General features: G+C 39.7%; 1 protein-coding gene across 4 annotated transcripts in view; it reads left to right on the top strand.

Moving 5' to 3' along the window:
- Positions 1–976: 976 nt before the first annotated feature.
- LOC125973472 (phospholipid-transporting ATPase IH) overlaps positions 977–17,781 on the top strand; it is a 48,495-nt gene continuing 31,690 nt past the window's right edge. For 2 of the 4 annotated variants that reach the window (XM_049727650.2, XM_049727649.2), the window contains exons 1-18: positions 979–1,486; positions 9,747–9,869; positions 9,994–10,083; positions 10,621–10,701; positions 11,479–11,586; positions 12,313–12,441; positions 12,877–12,980; positions 13,077–13,127; positions 13,285–13,349; positions 13,433–13,514; positions 13,590–13,740; positions 13,972–14,169; positions 14,239–14,412; positions 14,891–15,057; positions 15,971–16,042; positions 16,745–16,818; positions 17,152–17,255; positions 17,395–17,576. In XM_049727650.2, the coding sequence (XP_049583607.1) occupies positions 1,448–1,486; positions 9,747–9,869; positions 9,994–10,083; positions 10,621–10,701; positions 11,479–11,586; positions 12,313–12,441; positions 12,877–12,980; positions 13,077–13,127; positions 13,285–13,349; positions 13,433–13,514; positions 13,590–13,740; positions 13,972–14,169; positions 14,239–14,412; positions 14,891–15,057; positions 15,971–16,042; positions 16,745–16,818; positions 17,152–17,255; positions 17,395–17,576 (1,994 nt within the window). In that variant the 5' untranslated portion in view covers positions 979–1,447. Of the gene's footprint in view, positions 1,487–9,746; positions 9,870–9,993; positions 10,084–10,620; positions 10,702–11,478; positions 11,587–12,312; positions 12,442–12,876; positions 12,981–13,076; positions 13,128–13,284; positions 13,350–13,432; positions 13,515–13,589; positions 13,741–13,971; positions 14,170–14,238; positions 14,413–14,890; positions 15,058–15,970; positions 16,043–16,744; positions 16,819–17,151; positions 17,256–17,394; positions 17,577–17,781 lie in introns of all 4 variants that reach the window. The other 2 variants (XR_007483162.2, XM_049727648.2) reach the window with 2 other exon arrangements.

The raw sequence follows: 17,781 nt of genomic DNA, 5'->3' as shown, positions 1-17,781 counted from the left end.
TTTTTTTCAAGTAGCATTGTGTGTGGGTGGTAAATATGCATCACTACCATTATTAAAAAAGATGGCATAAAGCACTTAATTCTCGCAGCCCCATCTGTGCATGCAAGAAGAGTAGTCATCATTATAATGTACCCTAAGGCCTACATGAAGGTAAACAACAGCATCATTATTCATTAGTGGGTCACAGAGTACTGTACCATGCATTATTGATCATGTCTGCACTAATTGAAAGATGTTCCGTCTGCAAATGAAATGGCTGGTGCAGACATCCCACCCGGCCACCTGACTAACTCAGAACCCTCCTCGCCGCACCCGAGGGGGGAGGCGGGGCTAATTCGAGAAGGTTCTGTACATCCAATATGTCATATGACTCAGTTGCACAACATACTGAAGATTTAGGCAATATTACTTTCCAGAATTGCACAATAAATGAAATTGAATTTTAAATTCATTTTCTGAATTTTTACAGAGAGATGTTTTAATGTCATAGTTTCGGTTAGTGTGTATTTGGTCGCCCTGCTCCATTCACTTCATGACAAAGACATTATATCTTGTGTGTTGTGTAATTATAAAGTATATGTTGGAAATAGTCATTCAAGTTTATTCAATGGGTTTAATACAGTATATTTCATTTGTTTATAAAAATATATTGGAATACAGTATTTGGAACCATTTAAACCAAATAGTTTACCAGATCTCTACAATCAATTATTCAATCAATATTACAGTTATTGACGGAAAATAAATGTTAAACTAAACAACAATGACACACAGATGATACTAAAATACTGAAGGTTTATTATACATTGTGTATTTAATAAACCAAGGACACAGATAGTTCCCCCCCCCCCCAAATTTGTTTTATTTATATTTGTGTATTTATATTTATGTATTTATTGTACTGAATTGATGCCTGCACTATGTTTTATGGTTAAATGAAATTCATATAAACCACGATTTATGATATTTTTTTTGTTTTTTTTGTTTAGGGCTTTACTTCACGTGTGTTCGTGCGCGCGCGCGTACAAGAGGCGAGCTCCAGTACGCATGCGCGTTGTAGTCGTCTGACGGCTGACGCTTTGGCGTGTATGTATGTGTGTTTTTGAGTGGAGACTCCATCAAGAGGGCCACGGCTGCAGAACCGGCTCTTGCACGGACTATAAACTACCTCCAAGACAGAGGTGAGAGTGGACCGCATCGAGGGGGTCCTGTCCAACGAGGTGCCATGTTTTCCCCTGACATGTAGTCCAGCAGCGAGGGAAATCACAGCGGCAGAAGAAGAAGAGGCGTGTGGGAAGGATGATGCCATGAAAATCACAACAGCCCACTGAGTAAGATCACGGACAAGGCGGCGGTGCACCAATGGACCCAAGTGGGGCGATTCGAGGAAGGTAGCGTCCGCCACGAGAGTCCACGGAGACCTCTTGTAGTCGCTTTCGGGTGGAGGATGGATTTCAGCTGGCTCCGGAACATAATCAGCAGATATGTAAGCGACCCAACAGCACACACAGGAACTACACTCCACTCCCACGAACATGCAACAGTACATTCAAGCCTGAGTGGGCGAAAATATTATGTCATTGATCTAAAATAGCCCATAAGAAGTAGATATCTTTAATGACATTTTTTTCAAACCAATATGATACCGATATGCGTTGCATAACTTAAAAATAAGACGGCTCACAGACTTAGGATTCAAATTGTAATAAATTGACAAAATGCAATATAAAGCTGATTGTACTTTGAGTTTTTATCTTTGCTCACAATAAATTGGAGTGCAAAATGAGTTCTACTGTTAAACATAGGGCTGGGGCGATGTATTTCATAACAGCAATATCAATATTGATGATAGTTAGATAATCAAAGTTCTTTTTGTCTCAAAATGTTGATGAAAAGTGAAAAGCTCAACTCGTGGCCTGAAGTAGAGGGTTCAGAATGGTTATTTTGTTCCATAGTCCTATTTGGAGCCCACCAAAGGCGTGAGGTAGTAGAGTTCCCAAATATGATAATAAATCGACAGAAATCCCACCAACGCCAAAAAAAATTCCAAGACATGGACCCCCAAAAATGTATTGCATCTTTATAAAAAAAAAAAAAACACTTTGAAAAGGTTAATAATATTGCAACTAATAATACATTTATTTTATTTTTAAGTCGCAATTATGATGGGCAAGGTAGATTACATAAATATCATAATTTACAGGTCCTACTTTCAAACAAAAGCTGAGGACAACCAAATATGGTCCAAGATTACTGGATCCCAAAAGTGGGTGTGGCACTTAAAGTCATAACTCAAAAATCATTTGAGCTTGGAGGCTCAAATTTGAGATTTTTTTTCATTTGACATCATAAGGCACTGATAGAATAAACATCTGGGGATTTGCGACAAGGAATGACCCACATATTAGCAAATTCACATATTTACGGCTTTTGAAGGGCCAATTTATCTTCTCTGTTTTTGCTTATTTCTCTGCTGTCAACTAGTTTCATCTTGGTTTCAAGAAACTGTGGTGGAGTTGAGAGGCTTCATTTAGAGAAAAGTAGTGCTTTGCTGGGATTTATAGCAAAAAATATAGCGTGGTTCGGGGGGTGGCGTCAATTATTTTAGATTTTGATGTAAAACATTTCTGCTGAGTCATGAAGTGGCTTTCACCCAAAGTTAGTTGGGATAGGCTCCAGCTCACCCATGACCCGAATAAAAGTGGATAGATGCATCATATTATTTCATAGGTAATATGTCTGCTTCACTGTTCTGAGATTCAGGATCAGAATTTTGACATTTTCTTGTGGAGTTTGTGTGTTCTCCTCATGCTTGCATGGATTTTTGGAGGTTAGTTTCCTGGTCCATAATAAGGGAAAGCCACGCCTATCCATAATTTCAAAGCGTCATTGTGTGAAATGCATATTTGCTTTTGGTTAATTAGCTGCAGGCTGCTAAAAACAAACCCCAAATGTTTGCCTCTGAGTTGGGACCATTGAGTTGTGCTGAATGGGGAACATGCCAGTAAATCCCCACATGTAACAGCGCACGCTGAATGTGCAGAATAGAAATCAACTTGGCTGGCCCACTTTTGAAGTTGCTAAAGGGAAGCCCACAACTTGCATACAAAATTAGCACCACGAAGGCCATTACATTAGGACCACCTGCATAAACAAATGTTTTGTTGTTTTTGCATTTCACTGCAGATAACTTCTTTTTGCCCTTTTTACAGATAAATGTTCAACAGTGGTGTGTTTTATTTTTTTAATTTTTTATTTTTTTTACATACATTTTATGGACGGTGTTTTATAATACTGTCCTGTCTTAAAAGTTTTTTTCTGATTCTGACAGATTAATCAATTATTTAAATAATCTTTAACTGCAACCCTAATAATAAAACTTAGTAGAGCACACTCGACACGGCACATATATGTTTTGTTATTTTTGTGTTTTACTCATCACCTTTGTCGAACTGATAAACGGTGTAATTTGAACACTGACCACACTTTGACTCTGGAATTGATTCATAGTTTATTCTCTATTATTCCCTAATATTGTTTGAAGTCAACATAACAAAACAAGAGTGTAAAGTCAACACAAAGGCTTGTTCGTGTTCATTAAGGGTGCAGCTGGTCTCTTGGTGTCTGATGGTGACACATATTAAACTCAACGCATGACCCACGACCTTTGAACCTGACCTTGAAGTGTCTCAGGTGCTTTGAGGATAACAGTCTTGCTATTATTTTTATTATTTTTAGTTCAGCATGTTTGGTATTGCGAGCTCTTCAGCCAGCGGAGCCCATAATAGTGTCACAACCACTGCAGAGAGAGGGGGAGAGCGGGTGGGTCATTGAACGCACCCCCTCACCTCATCTGTCACCCGCCTGGCCGTTTGCATCCTGGCTGCGACATTACACAGTTGACGGGCAATGAATCATGAATTCAATTATGCAGATATTGACGGGAAGTTTGGAAGGAGAAGGATGATGTATGTATGTTTGGCCCCGTAACGTTAAGCATTACCGTGGGATCATTTCTAGCAGACGCTTCTCCAACGCTAGTGTGCTGCTAGATTAGCTCGACATGAGACCTGGCAGCGATGATGTCATTTTTAGTCGACAGCAAATGTCAAACAGGTCCAATTTAATTCATTTTCCACAAAGGAAACATGAATCAGAACATTGCATTTTGACATATTATTACAAAGAAAAATCCTAAAACTTCCATGTAGTTCCTCACAGGTTAGTTTTCAAGATAACCTTTCAGATGATGCAGATTAAATCGTATCTTTTCGAATTCAGGAAATGTTACATGTGCAGGTTCCAGAACCAACGTTGACGCTAATGAGATTTACTGTAATAATAGCTGTGGTGTGATGCTTCAGCGGAGCACCACCTGTGAAGACTGCATGGAAGGATCATGATCTATAGACTCTATACGAAAGACCACAAGGGCTTGAATTCCGTTGAATCATCAAGCGAGCAACTTTTCATCTCCACATCATTTGCAAGCGTGACTCACAATTTATATCCCCCGATCAAATGGGTCCAACAGACCCAACAATGTTAATAAACACTTGACAAGAATAGATGGGTCTAACATGGCAGCTGAAATAATATTCCAATTAGAAATATTTGGCTTTGCAGATCCCACTGAAATATTACCAGGAAGTTTATTTTCGGAAGAGTTCCTGTGGCGGGAGTGCTATCAAGTTCCCGCTAAAATTAGCTCCAGGGTGAAGGTACTGTAGTGTATAGGGAACGAATTTGAGTTTGATCTAGAGCTGCGACGATCAATCAAATATATCCGTTCCAAAAACACTCAAGCAAAATCTCTGCATCTAAGCTTCACAGGAATAATTTTTCCCACACATGCTGTTTACTGGAGTCAAACGTTGCCACTATGGTGCCAAGCCAGGATGAAAGCGTCAGTAAAAGACAGAGAATTATGGATTTTTTTTTTTTTTTCACACAGGAAGCTCAAGTGCGATGTGTACCACAATATATAATATGGCCGAGCATTACTAGTTATGTTTTGAGACTCCATGTTGCACAAACTGATGGTCTTACTACAAAGATTGGAAGTGAAAGTGGAATAGATAGATCAAGACCCTCCACCCCCCTGAAGGAACATCTTCAAAAACGATGATTAACATTCATTATAGTTTTCCTACTGGGGGGGGCGGATGGAAATGTGAGTTACAAATTACAGCCAAAATCGGAAGTGTGTTACCTGGCCATCCACAAGTTTGAAATTCTAAATAAACCAGTTTATTACTTTACATTCCCTTGAATTATATTTTATTATATTTATTATTTGCACTATTGTATTGCATCAAGCCTTTGGTCCAGTAAAGTAGCGCTGCCTAATGTTGTTTTTCTTCGTCCTCTTTCAAGTAAGGCATGTTGACCTTGTTGAAGAAAACAGTCATGTCGAAAATATCGACACAAAAGCTTGACAAATGTTTCAACGGCTATTCATCATTTGCAAATGTGTTAACGTGTTTACCAACTGCCACCCTGGGTCATAAAACATGTCCACCTTTAATCCAGACATCTGAAGAGCCTTGGAAAGGTTCCTCACACCGTCACAGCCCCTCCAGTCTCCTCGCCTACGCGTAAAAGATAAAAATGACACATTCCCATTTTTAGGCAGTTCTTTTCCTGTTACACGCTCTCACCATCATGGCGGCTATGTCGCCCTCCTGGCATGTAGGAATAACTTTTCACAGCTTCCTACCAGGTTGTTAGCTGTGTCGAATTTGGATGAAAGCAGGAAGAGGGTCATGGACGGCGCAGATTATAGTGGTGGTTTAAGGGGGGGGCGGGAATTGAAGTAGCGCTGCCAAATTAAAGAGTTACATCATAGTTGGTGTCGAGCGGGGGATGAAGCAACAGCGTGCACATTTTGATGTTTTTTTTTTTTTTTTTTTAAGTAATCCGACTATGTTGTCTTAAATCCTGTGATGCCGCAGGATGTTTGCATCATGAGGGGAGTTGAGAAAAAGGTTACAGTTGTGAAGATAGTTCAGCAGACTGTCTTCTAATTAAGGATGTCACTATTAATCGGAAATCGATTGGAAAAACGGCTTAAAATCGGCATCGATGTGAAAAATAAATCACAGACGCTCACTCGTGTCTGCTGCAAAGAAGACAAAAAATACTTAAATAGGCAATTTGAGTGCATTTTTAAGTTTTTTTGTAAACTTACAAAAACAAAATGCAGATGTTAAAATAAAAACATCTTTTGCTTGTACAATGAGTCATTCATTAAAAAAATGATTTTTTTTTTTTTTAATTGAACCAAAATCGAGAACTGAAAATCAAATATTGAATCCCTAGCTCGAATTGGGCTTTTATACAGAGATATTTAAATTGAGTTCAACTGAAAACAACAAGTCAGACATACAATTTTCACAATTTCAAACATTTCCCATTTCTTAATAAATGATTTTTGATGCAATTACTCCAGCTAAAATCCATCCGTTCTGTCTCACACAAATGTCAAGTACAGCTTTTCTTGTTATAACGACCATGGTCAAAGCCGAAGTCATCTGGGATAGGGTCCAGCACACCCGCAACCCTCGTGAGGAGAAGGGCTTCAGAAAATGGATGGATGGATGGATGGATGTTTTTGTTTGCACTTATATTTATTTAAAAATTTTTGTATTATTTATTTTTTGCTTTCAATGTTTCTTTTGAAGAAAAAAAAACTTAAGTAAATGAAAATATACATTAGTTGTTTGCTGCATCACACCATTGTGTCTATTTTTTTTTTTTAATGGTGCACATGTGAAGGCATTCTTCCTTTATCACCACAGCATGTATAATAGATTATCACATGTCATATTTGGTGATATATTTCACCCTATTTTTAGCTCCTCCACAAGCTCATTTGCAGGTTTCTAGGTGAAGACACAGCTTACATGACCTGGTTGTCTGAAGAATTGTGATTTCTTTTATTGTAGTAGTTTGGAATAGTGGCCATGGGTGACAGTTAAGAATTCATATTTACAGTTTTTGTATAGTTTTCACCACTGTAACATTTCAGATCATCCAGACAAATAAATATTAGACAAAAATAACCCAAATAAACAAATTTAAATTATTTGATTTATCAAAGCTTCATTCAAAGCTTCCGAATCCCATATGAAAAAGTGCTTGCCCTCTAAACTTCATAACTTTTTGAGCCACCCTCAGCATAAACAACTGAAACCGTCTTTCACATCTCTGTGGAGATATTTTAGCTCACTCCTCCTTGCAGAATTACTTTAAATCAGCAACACTGGGGGGCGTAAACATCCTTATTAAGGTCATTTCCATCAGATTTAAATCCAGACTTTGATCAAGCCACTCCAAAACCTCGATTTTTTTATTGTTATCTTTTTAAGGCATTCAGAAGTTGACTTCCTGATGTGTATCCCAACTCTCGTCCAAAGTCACTTGAGATTGACTCCAGGAAATTGAAGGGCTATAAAAATGGATTGATGTATAGACGCAAAAGGATACAGCTCCAGTCTTTGCCCGTTTAAATATGAGGAGTTCATCAAAAAAAAAAAATCACAGCTCGCTTAATGAGGGATGCTAGCTCAACATGGCGCTCGTCTCTGCGACGCAGCACGGCGGTGACATCGAGGAGGGACAAGACGCGACCGTTTAATCAAACCACTTAATGGTCTGTTACTTTTTATTGCACCTCTGCTGGAAACTGCTCTGTAGAAACTGCTCGGGGTCAGAGGTTTCTCTTATTGGCGCTACCTGAGACCGTCTGACTCAAAGTGTGAAGATAAAGATGTAGCCAAGAATCTTTTTACGATTAAGGCGACTAGCACTTTGCTGCAGTAAAACCAGCCTGCCGCCATTGTGTTGCTGCTAATAAAGACAAAGTATTCCATGTCAGGTGCTGACTCGCCAGGCCATTTTGTGATAGAGCCAAGGCAGAGACACAAATGGAACAGTGAACCAGAGGTTGATTGGGATCAGTGAGGATTAATGATGAGATAAATGCAAACTATAATCTGATCTCTTCCTCCGCATACCCGAAACCGTAAAGCGCTTTAGTCATGTCGGTATGATGGAAAAGAAAGATGGAACAATGCGGATTTAAGGAGATGACGTTTAAATGGCCTCTTCATGATGCAGTGGAACTTTTAAGGTTGAGTCAAAAGATTCAGAAAAACTAACGGGGAATTTTTGATCCAGCTCGGGTACTGGGTCTCATTAGTGTATCACAGCCTTGTTTTTCTTCATCTTTCATACTCTGTTTCTGGGTCATGTTCCACGCACCCTCTCAATGTTTTGATGGGGTTTCAAGCCAGCTAACACTCTTGGCAGCTTGTCTATTTTCGTTCCCTCAATTCACCCGGCCGCCTCCTGTTGATTGTTCTGCGTGTACTCTAACTTCGAGATGTGCTGCTCCATCCTCTTAGTTTCAAATCTTGCTGTTCCTGTTTACATTGCGAGTGCAGCGGATTCTGTTTTTAACTGTTCTGAGTTTGATGCGTGTATTCCAATACGTTGGTGTCCTGTGAAAAACACGAATGTCCAATGTTGTCGTTTTTTATTTTTTATTTGACTTTAATGGGGTGTCCGCATTCCGGAATCTCCCATAGAGATTTTAAAAATGATTAAAAATGGACATGAACTTTTTCGCAGGCATCCATAGCAGTTAAAGCTAATTTTATTGCTGCCTAATGAAATGCATTGTAGAAAAAAAAAAAAAAATCAAAATACTGTTAAAAATTCAGTATGTGCTTTCATTTTCACAATCATTTTTGTAAATATTAAAAAAAAAAAATCAAGCGGGTGCCGAATCGCGATTGTTTGTTGCGCTTTATGAGCGTTTGACAAATCAAACAAATTGATTTACACAAATGCTATTAATGCTGTGAGGAATATCATTTTACCTGTAATTATGAAAGTCCCACCCCAAAAACATCCCATTTATTTGTGGCATCTGCGCCAAAGTTGTGAGGGCTCATTAAAACAATGAAGTGCTTGTTCCAGAACTTTTCAATGAACGATCACATTTGAGCTGTGTCAGCCGGGTCACTCTGCCAACGGATGTTTTCATTGGGGCCAATGTGTTATGAGCCTTGTCCAATATGAAGAACACCTTGGAAAATGCACTCTGCTAACCAACAGATCTGTTCATTGACCCAATCAATTTTTCCAAATGATGCGCTTGCCAACCTAGCAAGGATAAGCGGTTCAGATAATGGACGGATGGATCTTGTGAGAGGTTAATCATAAATAGGGTTGCGCAATAATTGAAAAGCAATATATATGGCAGTAGACACCTGGTCAATATCAAGAGAGGAAATTTGGAGCACAAAAACAGGCTTTTTTAGATTAGATTATTTTTTAGAATAGATTTGTTTTTAGCTATTTTCTGATTTGAAATAAGTCAAAGAAAATCAATAATTATCAATAGACTTCAATGAAATACGTTCATTATGAAGCACATTTTGTCTAAAAATATATTTAGTCATTAAATTGACCACTTTATTTGACTTTTCCATCGGTTTGTTGCCCTGTTGTATTTTTAACTAAAATGACCTAAATTCAGCTTTTTTTTTTCCTCTGAGTCCTTATTTTGAACAGTTAAAGAAAATTCAATATAAATCAATATCGACTGATATGAAATGTTTATCGGGATACACTTTTCAACCAACCGCCTCTAATCATAAATGAGCAATGCAGTTGAATCAATCTTTACCTGTGCTTCTATTTATATCTTCTTTTCTCTCTCTTGCTCTCTCTATCAGTGTGTGGGGGAGGAGATCTGGGTCGACAGTCGGACGGTCTACATCGGCCATAAAGAACCCCCTCCGGGAGCTGAGGCCTACATCCCTCAGCGTTACCCCGACAACCGTATCGTGTCCTCAAAGGTCAGAAGACCCCACCTATTATTTTTGAACTGCCTACTGTATCAGGAGGCATTTAAAAATCAAAAGGAGATACCGTATTATTTATTTTATAAGTAATGGTGGTTTTGTTTTTCACTTTCGACAGTATACCTTCTGGAACTTCATCCCCAAGAACTTGTTTGAACAGTTCCGAAGAATTGCCAACTTTTACTTTTTGGTCATATTTCTTGTCCAGGTGAGAACGAGTAGTATCATCATGCATGCGATTCCATCAACCTGTATACCGTATTGGCCCGAATATAAGACGCACGAAGGAGAGAAATAGCAGTAAGTAAATGGCAGTAAGAAAGAAAAGAGAAGAAAATAAGAGAAGAGATAACAGAAAATGGAGAAATTATGATGATTGAGCCGCATAGTGAGTGTGAGTGGAATTACATTACTTAACTAATTAATTAGAAATAGTAAACAACAACTGTTTAATTCCAATATGTTATCTTGTTTCTGTGCTTGGCAAGATTTCCAATGATATCAGTCTTTTGAAAATAGGATAAACATCTAGCAATAATGAACACAACTCAATAATAAGACCTTGGTCATAAACTGCTTCATTTTCTTCCCTTTTGAAGAGTCACAACGTTCCTACAGGAAAACGTTGCGTTTACCTATATTACCGTAATCATCTTTAAAAGGCATATCTGCTGCATAGCTGAAGTTTGCTTGGAACATGAAGCAAAAGTTTTGAGCGAACGACTGATCCTGTCCTTCCCTCCAGCTCATCATCGACACCCCCACCAGTCCAGTCACCAGTGGCCTGCCCCTCTTCTTTGTTATCACTGTTACCGCCATCAAACAGGTATACAACACACACACACACACACAGATTTGTGTGTCTTGACATGTGAAGAAATTGACAATAAAGCAGACTTTGACGGATGCTCACTCGCTCACTCACTGACTCACTCACTGACTCACTCACTGACTCAGTCACTCACTGACTCACTCACTGACTCACTCACTGACTCACTCGCTGACTCACTCGCTGACTCACTCGCTCACTCACTGACTCACTCGCTGACTCACTCGCTGACTCACTCGCTGACTCACTCGCTGACTCACTCGCTGACTCGCTGACTCACTGACTCACTGACTCACTGACTCACTGACTCACTCACTCACTCACTCACTCACTCACTCACTCACTCACTCACTCACTCACTCACTCACTCACTCACTCACTCACTCACCTTCCAGCGAGGGACTCCAATCAGCTGTTCTATTATCTGTACATACACAGATTCCTCTCTGGGCGCATTGAATATGTCTGCTGATGTGAGAAATATGGTAATGAATGCTCTCCTCTGTTCATCACTGGAGCCCCAGGGGAGATGTAGCCTCCCCCCCGCGCTACTATCAATGATAGATGGGGCCGCGCCGGCTAAAGAGAAGCGAAATTTAGCGGGACATAAATCCAACGTGTGACGTGCTGGCTCGAAATCAAGCAAGCAGGTCGCCCAGCTCAATGTGCGCAACGCTAATGAATCACACCCGGTTCTACTTTTGCGCAATCATCTGTCCAGCGCTCCCCCCCACCTCCTCCTCTTCTCCTTCTTTAACAATCTTGTCCTCTCAGGGCTACGAGGATTGGCTGCGGCACAAAGCCGACTGTTCCATCAACGAATGTCCGGTGGACGTGGTGCAGCGGGGGAAGGCGGTGAGGACGCAGAGTCACAAGCTGAGGGTAAGAACCGGCTTGTTAAATGCAAACGGCACCTGAGGCCATGAAGTCGACATCTACGTTTCTCACCGTGGTGCCTTGACTCATATTTAATTTCCTCCATGATCTTGCATCTAAACTCAAAATTGTTCAAAACAATGAAAAATCCACTCAGTCGTTTTGAACTACACTGCATCATACTGAGAGGTGTTCCTAATATTTTGATTCCCCCTCAACGTTTCGGTATCCTTGCTTAGCTGCACAAGAGGGTCAAAATAAAAAATGTACTATATAATGTAAACTCTAAAACTGAGCTTTGTTTCATCGCCTACCTTGAAGTATTACCACCACGATAATCTTCCTCACTTCTAATCGCTTATGAGGGGAAAAAAAATAAATTCCACATCCACGTGCAGGCTAATGTGTTATTTTCTATTCTGTATCTGCTCTCCCACTTTATTCCCCTCCTCCCTGTCATCACGAGTGTCTCTCTTGTGTTTTGCGGCCGTGTTTTGTGGATCAAACGGAGCGGATTAGCGCGTGAGCCGGCAGCAGGAATAATGATGAATATATTAATCACGCAGATTCGCTGAGCATGTGTCATGTGTACGGTCACCATGACGATGGGATTTTATCCGTGCCACGTAAGCTGCTCGTTTGGCATTATCTGTTATGCAACTTCGCAATCCTTTAAAAAAAAAAGTGTCTCCGTCGTTTATGATGGATGTCGCTGTTGTGTTGCTGCGGCAGGTGGGCGACATCGTGGTGGTGAGGGAGGATGAAACGTTCCCATGTGACCTTATCCTGCTCTCATCCAGCCGACAAGATGGCACCTGCTATGTCACCACCACCAGCCTGGATGGGGAGTCTAGTCATAAGGTGCCACAAATACATTGCCATACAAAATATAGAAGGGATAAGGCATCTTAGGTCAGTACAGTGAATAAAATATTTTTTATTTAAACTATCAACAATTATATTATTTAATTTAGTGGCTAAAGGTAGCTAGCATTTTTTTTTTTAAATCAAAGTCTGAAGGCACAAACACTGAATAAATAAATAAATAAATAAATAAATAAATAAATAAATAAATAAATAAATACTTAAATAAATAAGAGTGATGAATAAATAATAAATAAACAAATAACATGCAAGCTAGCTAGAATTATTTTTATTTTCTTTACTATTTTTGCCCCTCTCCTGCACTGATCTCCACTAATGTCACTCAGGACTACACACACCCCCCCCCCCCCCCCCCCCTCCTCTGCTCAAATGGGACCCCATGCTCCACTTACTTTGCCTGTCCTCCTTCAGACCTACTACGCCATACCAGATACCATGGCCTTTAGGACGGACCAAGAGGTGGATTCCCTACATGCCACCATCGAATGTGAACAACCTCAGCCTGACCTCTACAAGTGAGTGACAGTGTGACACCTTGGGGTTTGTGTAAAAATTCAAGGGCACCTTCCTTAATGGCTGCTTGTCTTGTCTCGTCTTTCTGCTTATCTTAGATTTGTGGGACGTATCAATATTTACAAGGAGAAAGAAGAGCCCGTTGCTAGGTTGGTCTTCATTTGATTTATTGTATGTTCATTGGGATGCTCTTCCAGATTTATCATTTAAGGTTAGGGAGAGTACATTTATGTATTCTTACCTGCCTTTATTCTCGCAATCAGTTTTGGTTCTTTCTTTTTACTTCTTTCTTTTTTTTTGCTTAAGACCGCTTGGTGCCGAGAACTTACTACTCAGAGGTGCAACGCTAAAAAACACACAACATATTTATGGTAATCATTTATTCTTATTAAAATCTCTTCATATTGAGGGTCGTTACCGTGGTAACCCATTTTTCGGTCACCTCTTTCCTCAGCCGTTGCCATCTATACCGGCATGGAGACCAAGATGGCGCTCAATTATCAGTCGAAATCGCAGAAGCGCTCCGCCGTAGAAAAGTGAGATCTTGCCTGACCGCATCCGAATTTGTTTGTGGGGAAAACTCTCACCCGACTTTTTTCTCTCTCCAACAGGTCCATGAATGCCTTTCTGATTGTCTATCTTTGCATCCTGATCAGTAAAGCAGCCATCAATACTGTTCTCAAATATGCCTGGCAGTGGTCTCCAGATCGCGACGAGCCCTGGTACAACCGTAGAACTGAGAACGAGCGACAACGACACGTGGTGCGTTTAGGGACGTTTTCACAGTCGTAGTTTTTAGTTTATTCCTTTTTTTCCTTAAAGTAATGCACATTTGTTTTTGTTATTTCACATAATAATACAAACTTATTCTCATTAAATGACTTTTTTTTTAACATTTCAACCTTTTTTTTAATTTTATTTTGTGTGCCAGTAACGCTCCATCTTCCAGTCCTATCTTATGTTCCCATAATTCTTCTAAAACCTTTCCCAAAGGTGGTTCGAGCTTTCACCGATTTCCTGGCCTTCACCGTGCTCTTCAATTACATCATCCCCGTGTCCATGTACGTCACGGTGGAGATGCAGAAGTTCCTGGGTTCCTACTTCATCACGTGGGATGAGGAGATGTTTGATGAGGAGTTGGGAGAGGGGGCCCAAGTCAACACCTCTGACCTCAATGAGGAACTGGGTCAGGTACTCACAATCTTATTTGCGAGCATTTCTTTTCCCCCGGGCTCATCCCCATTCTTTCTTCGTTCCCAGGTGGAATATGTTTTTACTGATAAGACGGGCACTCTGACAGAGAACAACATGGAGTTCATCGAATGCTGCGTAGACGGGAACGTTTACATTCCACACGCCATCTGTAACGGTCAAATCCTCAGCGCTGCCTCCAGCATTGACATGATAGATTCCTCACCTGGTGGATACCGCAGAGTAAGTGTGTGTGCACTCTGCAGTAAACAAAAGTGAAGACTTGTTTGCATTTGATGAGCACAAATCCCACAATGCAATCATTAATTATTCTGAAAAAAAATGTAATTTGACAAGAATAAGTCGAATATTACAACTCAAGAAAGAAAATCTTAATATTCTGAATTTTTCTCGTAATATGACAGCTATATAAATTAAAAAAAAAATAATTAAATAAATTAAAATTGTGAATTTCTTGCACAAATACAACTTTCAGCTATTCATTTACCAATTCAGTTGGGCCAAATTTTCAAATCATGAAATGTATCCGGTCCATACACATTAGGCGCCTAGTAAACAGCTGATAATGAACAATTTCAAACCAATACAGATAAAAAAAACTCTATTAGATTTTGAGTAAAACATAGCGTTAAGAAAATGTGTTAATTTCACCTTTTGATCTCTTACATTTACTTGTATCCATTAAATTCTGCGGTTGCAGGAGCATGAGGACCTATTTTTCCGAGCATTGTGTCTGTGTCACACGGTGCAAGTGAAAGAGGAGGAGACGGTGGACGGCATCAAGAAGGGCATCCATCAGGGCCGACCCACCTCCTTCTACATCTCCTCCTCCCCGGATGAGGTGGCTTTAGTGGAGGGAATGAAAAGGTCAGTGAGAATTAAAAGATGAGTCATATACTGTATTTTCATACACACGATGTAACTTGTGAGTGACATCACCGCCGTGCCGACTGAGGTGACATTTAGTGAGTCATGTGACCAAAAAAAAAATGGTATTCCAATCCAAAATCCAGCATTAAAACCTGCAAACACATTAAATGAGTTTAAAGAGGACAAGCTAGAAACATTTAGACAAAAAAAGAAATCATTGTATGTTAATAAGCAATTTTCCTTAGCATCATCCAAGCTCGTCAAAACTAAATTAGCTGGGCTGAGTTAAAAATTGTTCGGTTTGTAAAAACACAATCCAATTTGTTGGGTTGTTTTGTACAAAAAAATAGTTGTTTCGAGCTAAACCATCCAATTCTGAACCCAAATTTGATTGTTTTAAGTCAGCTTTTTTTTTTAAAGATGTAGATGGCAATCGTCTCTATCCAACACATCCACCAAGGCCTAAAAATCTTAACAGAAGTAACTTTTTGGATTAATACCAAAACATCCTCAACAAACAAAAATAATCCAGTTACTTTGAGTCAACCATTACAAATAACTGAGAATGTACACAGACAATAAACAAAATTGTCGGCAATACAATAATAACACTTTTCCTCGGTATTCCGTATTGACATATCGAAATACTGTGCCTGATATTTGAACTGTATAACCCTCCACAGTTCAAAACTAAATTACCAAGTGCATAATATGATGAGGTCAGTACACCCAAAGCAACACGCTGTTCTATTTTAAGTGTGTCCATAAACATGGTCCAGAATGCGGCGTCAGAAGATCTGTTGCTTTCCCAGACGGACTGTTACATGTGATCATGTTTCCATTCAAAATAACAAACGCATCTTGTGTTAAATCATGCATGGATTAATTTGCCCATATCTCTTGTCTTCAGGCTGGGTTACACCTACCTGAGACTGAAAGACAACTACATGGAGATTTTGAACAAAGACGACGAGATTGAAAGGTTGGTGTGCCAAGTGGTTGCTGTGGTTACACCGCAGGAAAGCTTGTGCTATTGATTAGACATGGGGGGGGATGGGGATATGATGCAATCATGCTTAAGCCAAATAAGTCGCAAGAGTTCTTTTTTCAAAAAAACAACTTTGATTTGATCGGATAGACCAGTAGTCTCAGTCTGCCTTTCACATTTACCAAATTTGTTCAGAAGTTGAGTTGGTATGTGTGTCATCCATTTTAATTTTCATTCAAGGCTTAAAAAAAAAAAAAAAAGATGTTGACCACATTTATTATTTTTTTAATGGCCTCAAAAAGTTAACCAATGCAACACCTCTAAAAATACCACACTGAATGAGCATGTGTGACCCCAGGGAACATATTAATTAGGATACAATGTTATGCAGAGGTGTAATTATTACATTTTTATCCTCATTTTTAGTTACTGAGAGTTGGTGGGGCGTGAAATATTTTCTTCTCCCGGGGGGGGTATAACAAAAAAAAAATTGAGAAGCACCGAGTCAGGATGACTGTAGTCTATTTTAGTCAATTTATGAATTACAATGCAGAAGAAGCCTCCAGGAACATCTGTTTGGTTCGATCTATCAAGTCCATATCACACATCCTTCCTCAAGAAGAAAAAAAAAAAAGACTGAATTAAATGATCAATACATTTGAAAGAGTTTTTATGCCAACTTTTGCTGTCACTCAGGTTTGAGCTGCTTCATGTGCTCAACTTTGATTCTGTGAGGAGGAGAATGAGCGTCATTGTTCGGACAAGCTCAGGTAAGTCACACAAGGATCATCATTAGAAAACATCTACATGCTTTTGAGGTTAAAATGCTTGCATGACATTTTGTTGTTTGTATAACATAACATGCTAACAGTGTTTAGCATCCTCTGTTGTTTTTCTGTGATTAGCAAGTGGATACACAGATGATTTATTTTAGTAAATAAATCATTTTCAGACCAATGTATTAAAATCGGGTGATTTACAGCAGCACAATTTTTATTACACAATAATGTAACTAAAGTACACACTGGTTGGAAGTCACTGTGCTAATCTATTAAGAGTACTTTATTGTAACTATAATTTTCGACATATTTGTGTGCTCTTAGGAGAATACTTGCTCTTCTGCAAGGGTGCTGACTCTGCCATTTTTCCTCTGGTGGTATCTGGCAAGGTGGAACAGGTGAAGGCACGGGTGGAGCAAAATGCTGTGGTAAGAATTAAGGCCAAGATTATATTTTCTTTTTTTTTTTACCGCAGGCTGCAATTCTGAAATCATGAATGTGCAATTTCAATGCATAAACAAGTCAGTGAGCAGCTAATGGCTGATTCATTTGTCGCCGTGGTAACAGGAGGGCTTGCGAACCCTGTGCGTGGCCTACAAGAGGCTGTCGGAGTCCGAGTACCAAGAAGCGTGTCGGCATCTGACGGACGCCAAGCTGGCCCTGCAGGAGAGGGAGCAGAGGCTGGCTGAGGCTTATGACATCATCGAAAGAGACTTTGTGCTCCTGGGTGCCACGGCGGTAGAGGACAGGTTGGTTGGACAAGCAGAGGAAATGAATCATGACGTTAATAGCGTTATCGTGACTCAATGAGAAAAACATGGCGTGCTGGTTGCCTTTGGGAATATGAAAACTATTTGGCCTCGTTGGAGATCTGGCTTATCTTATTTTCTTTGTTTTTACAAGACAGAAGGGATTGATTATCAGGCAGCTCTCTAGCTGATCGATTGGTGGTCC

Source organism: Syngnathus scovelli, chromosome 8 (genome assembly GCF_024217435.2).
Source record: "Syngnathus scovelli strain Florida chromosome 8, RoL_Ssco_1.2, whole genome shotgun sequence".
In the NCBI taxonomy this organism is placed as follows: Eukaryota; Metazoa; Chordata; class Actinopteri; order Syngnathiformes; family Syngnathidae; genus Syngnathus; species Syngnathus scovelli.
The sequence above is the reverse complement of the archived record's forward strand: the minus strand, read 5'-3'. Positions and strand labels throughout refer to the sequence as shown.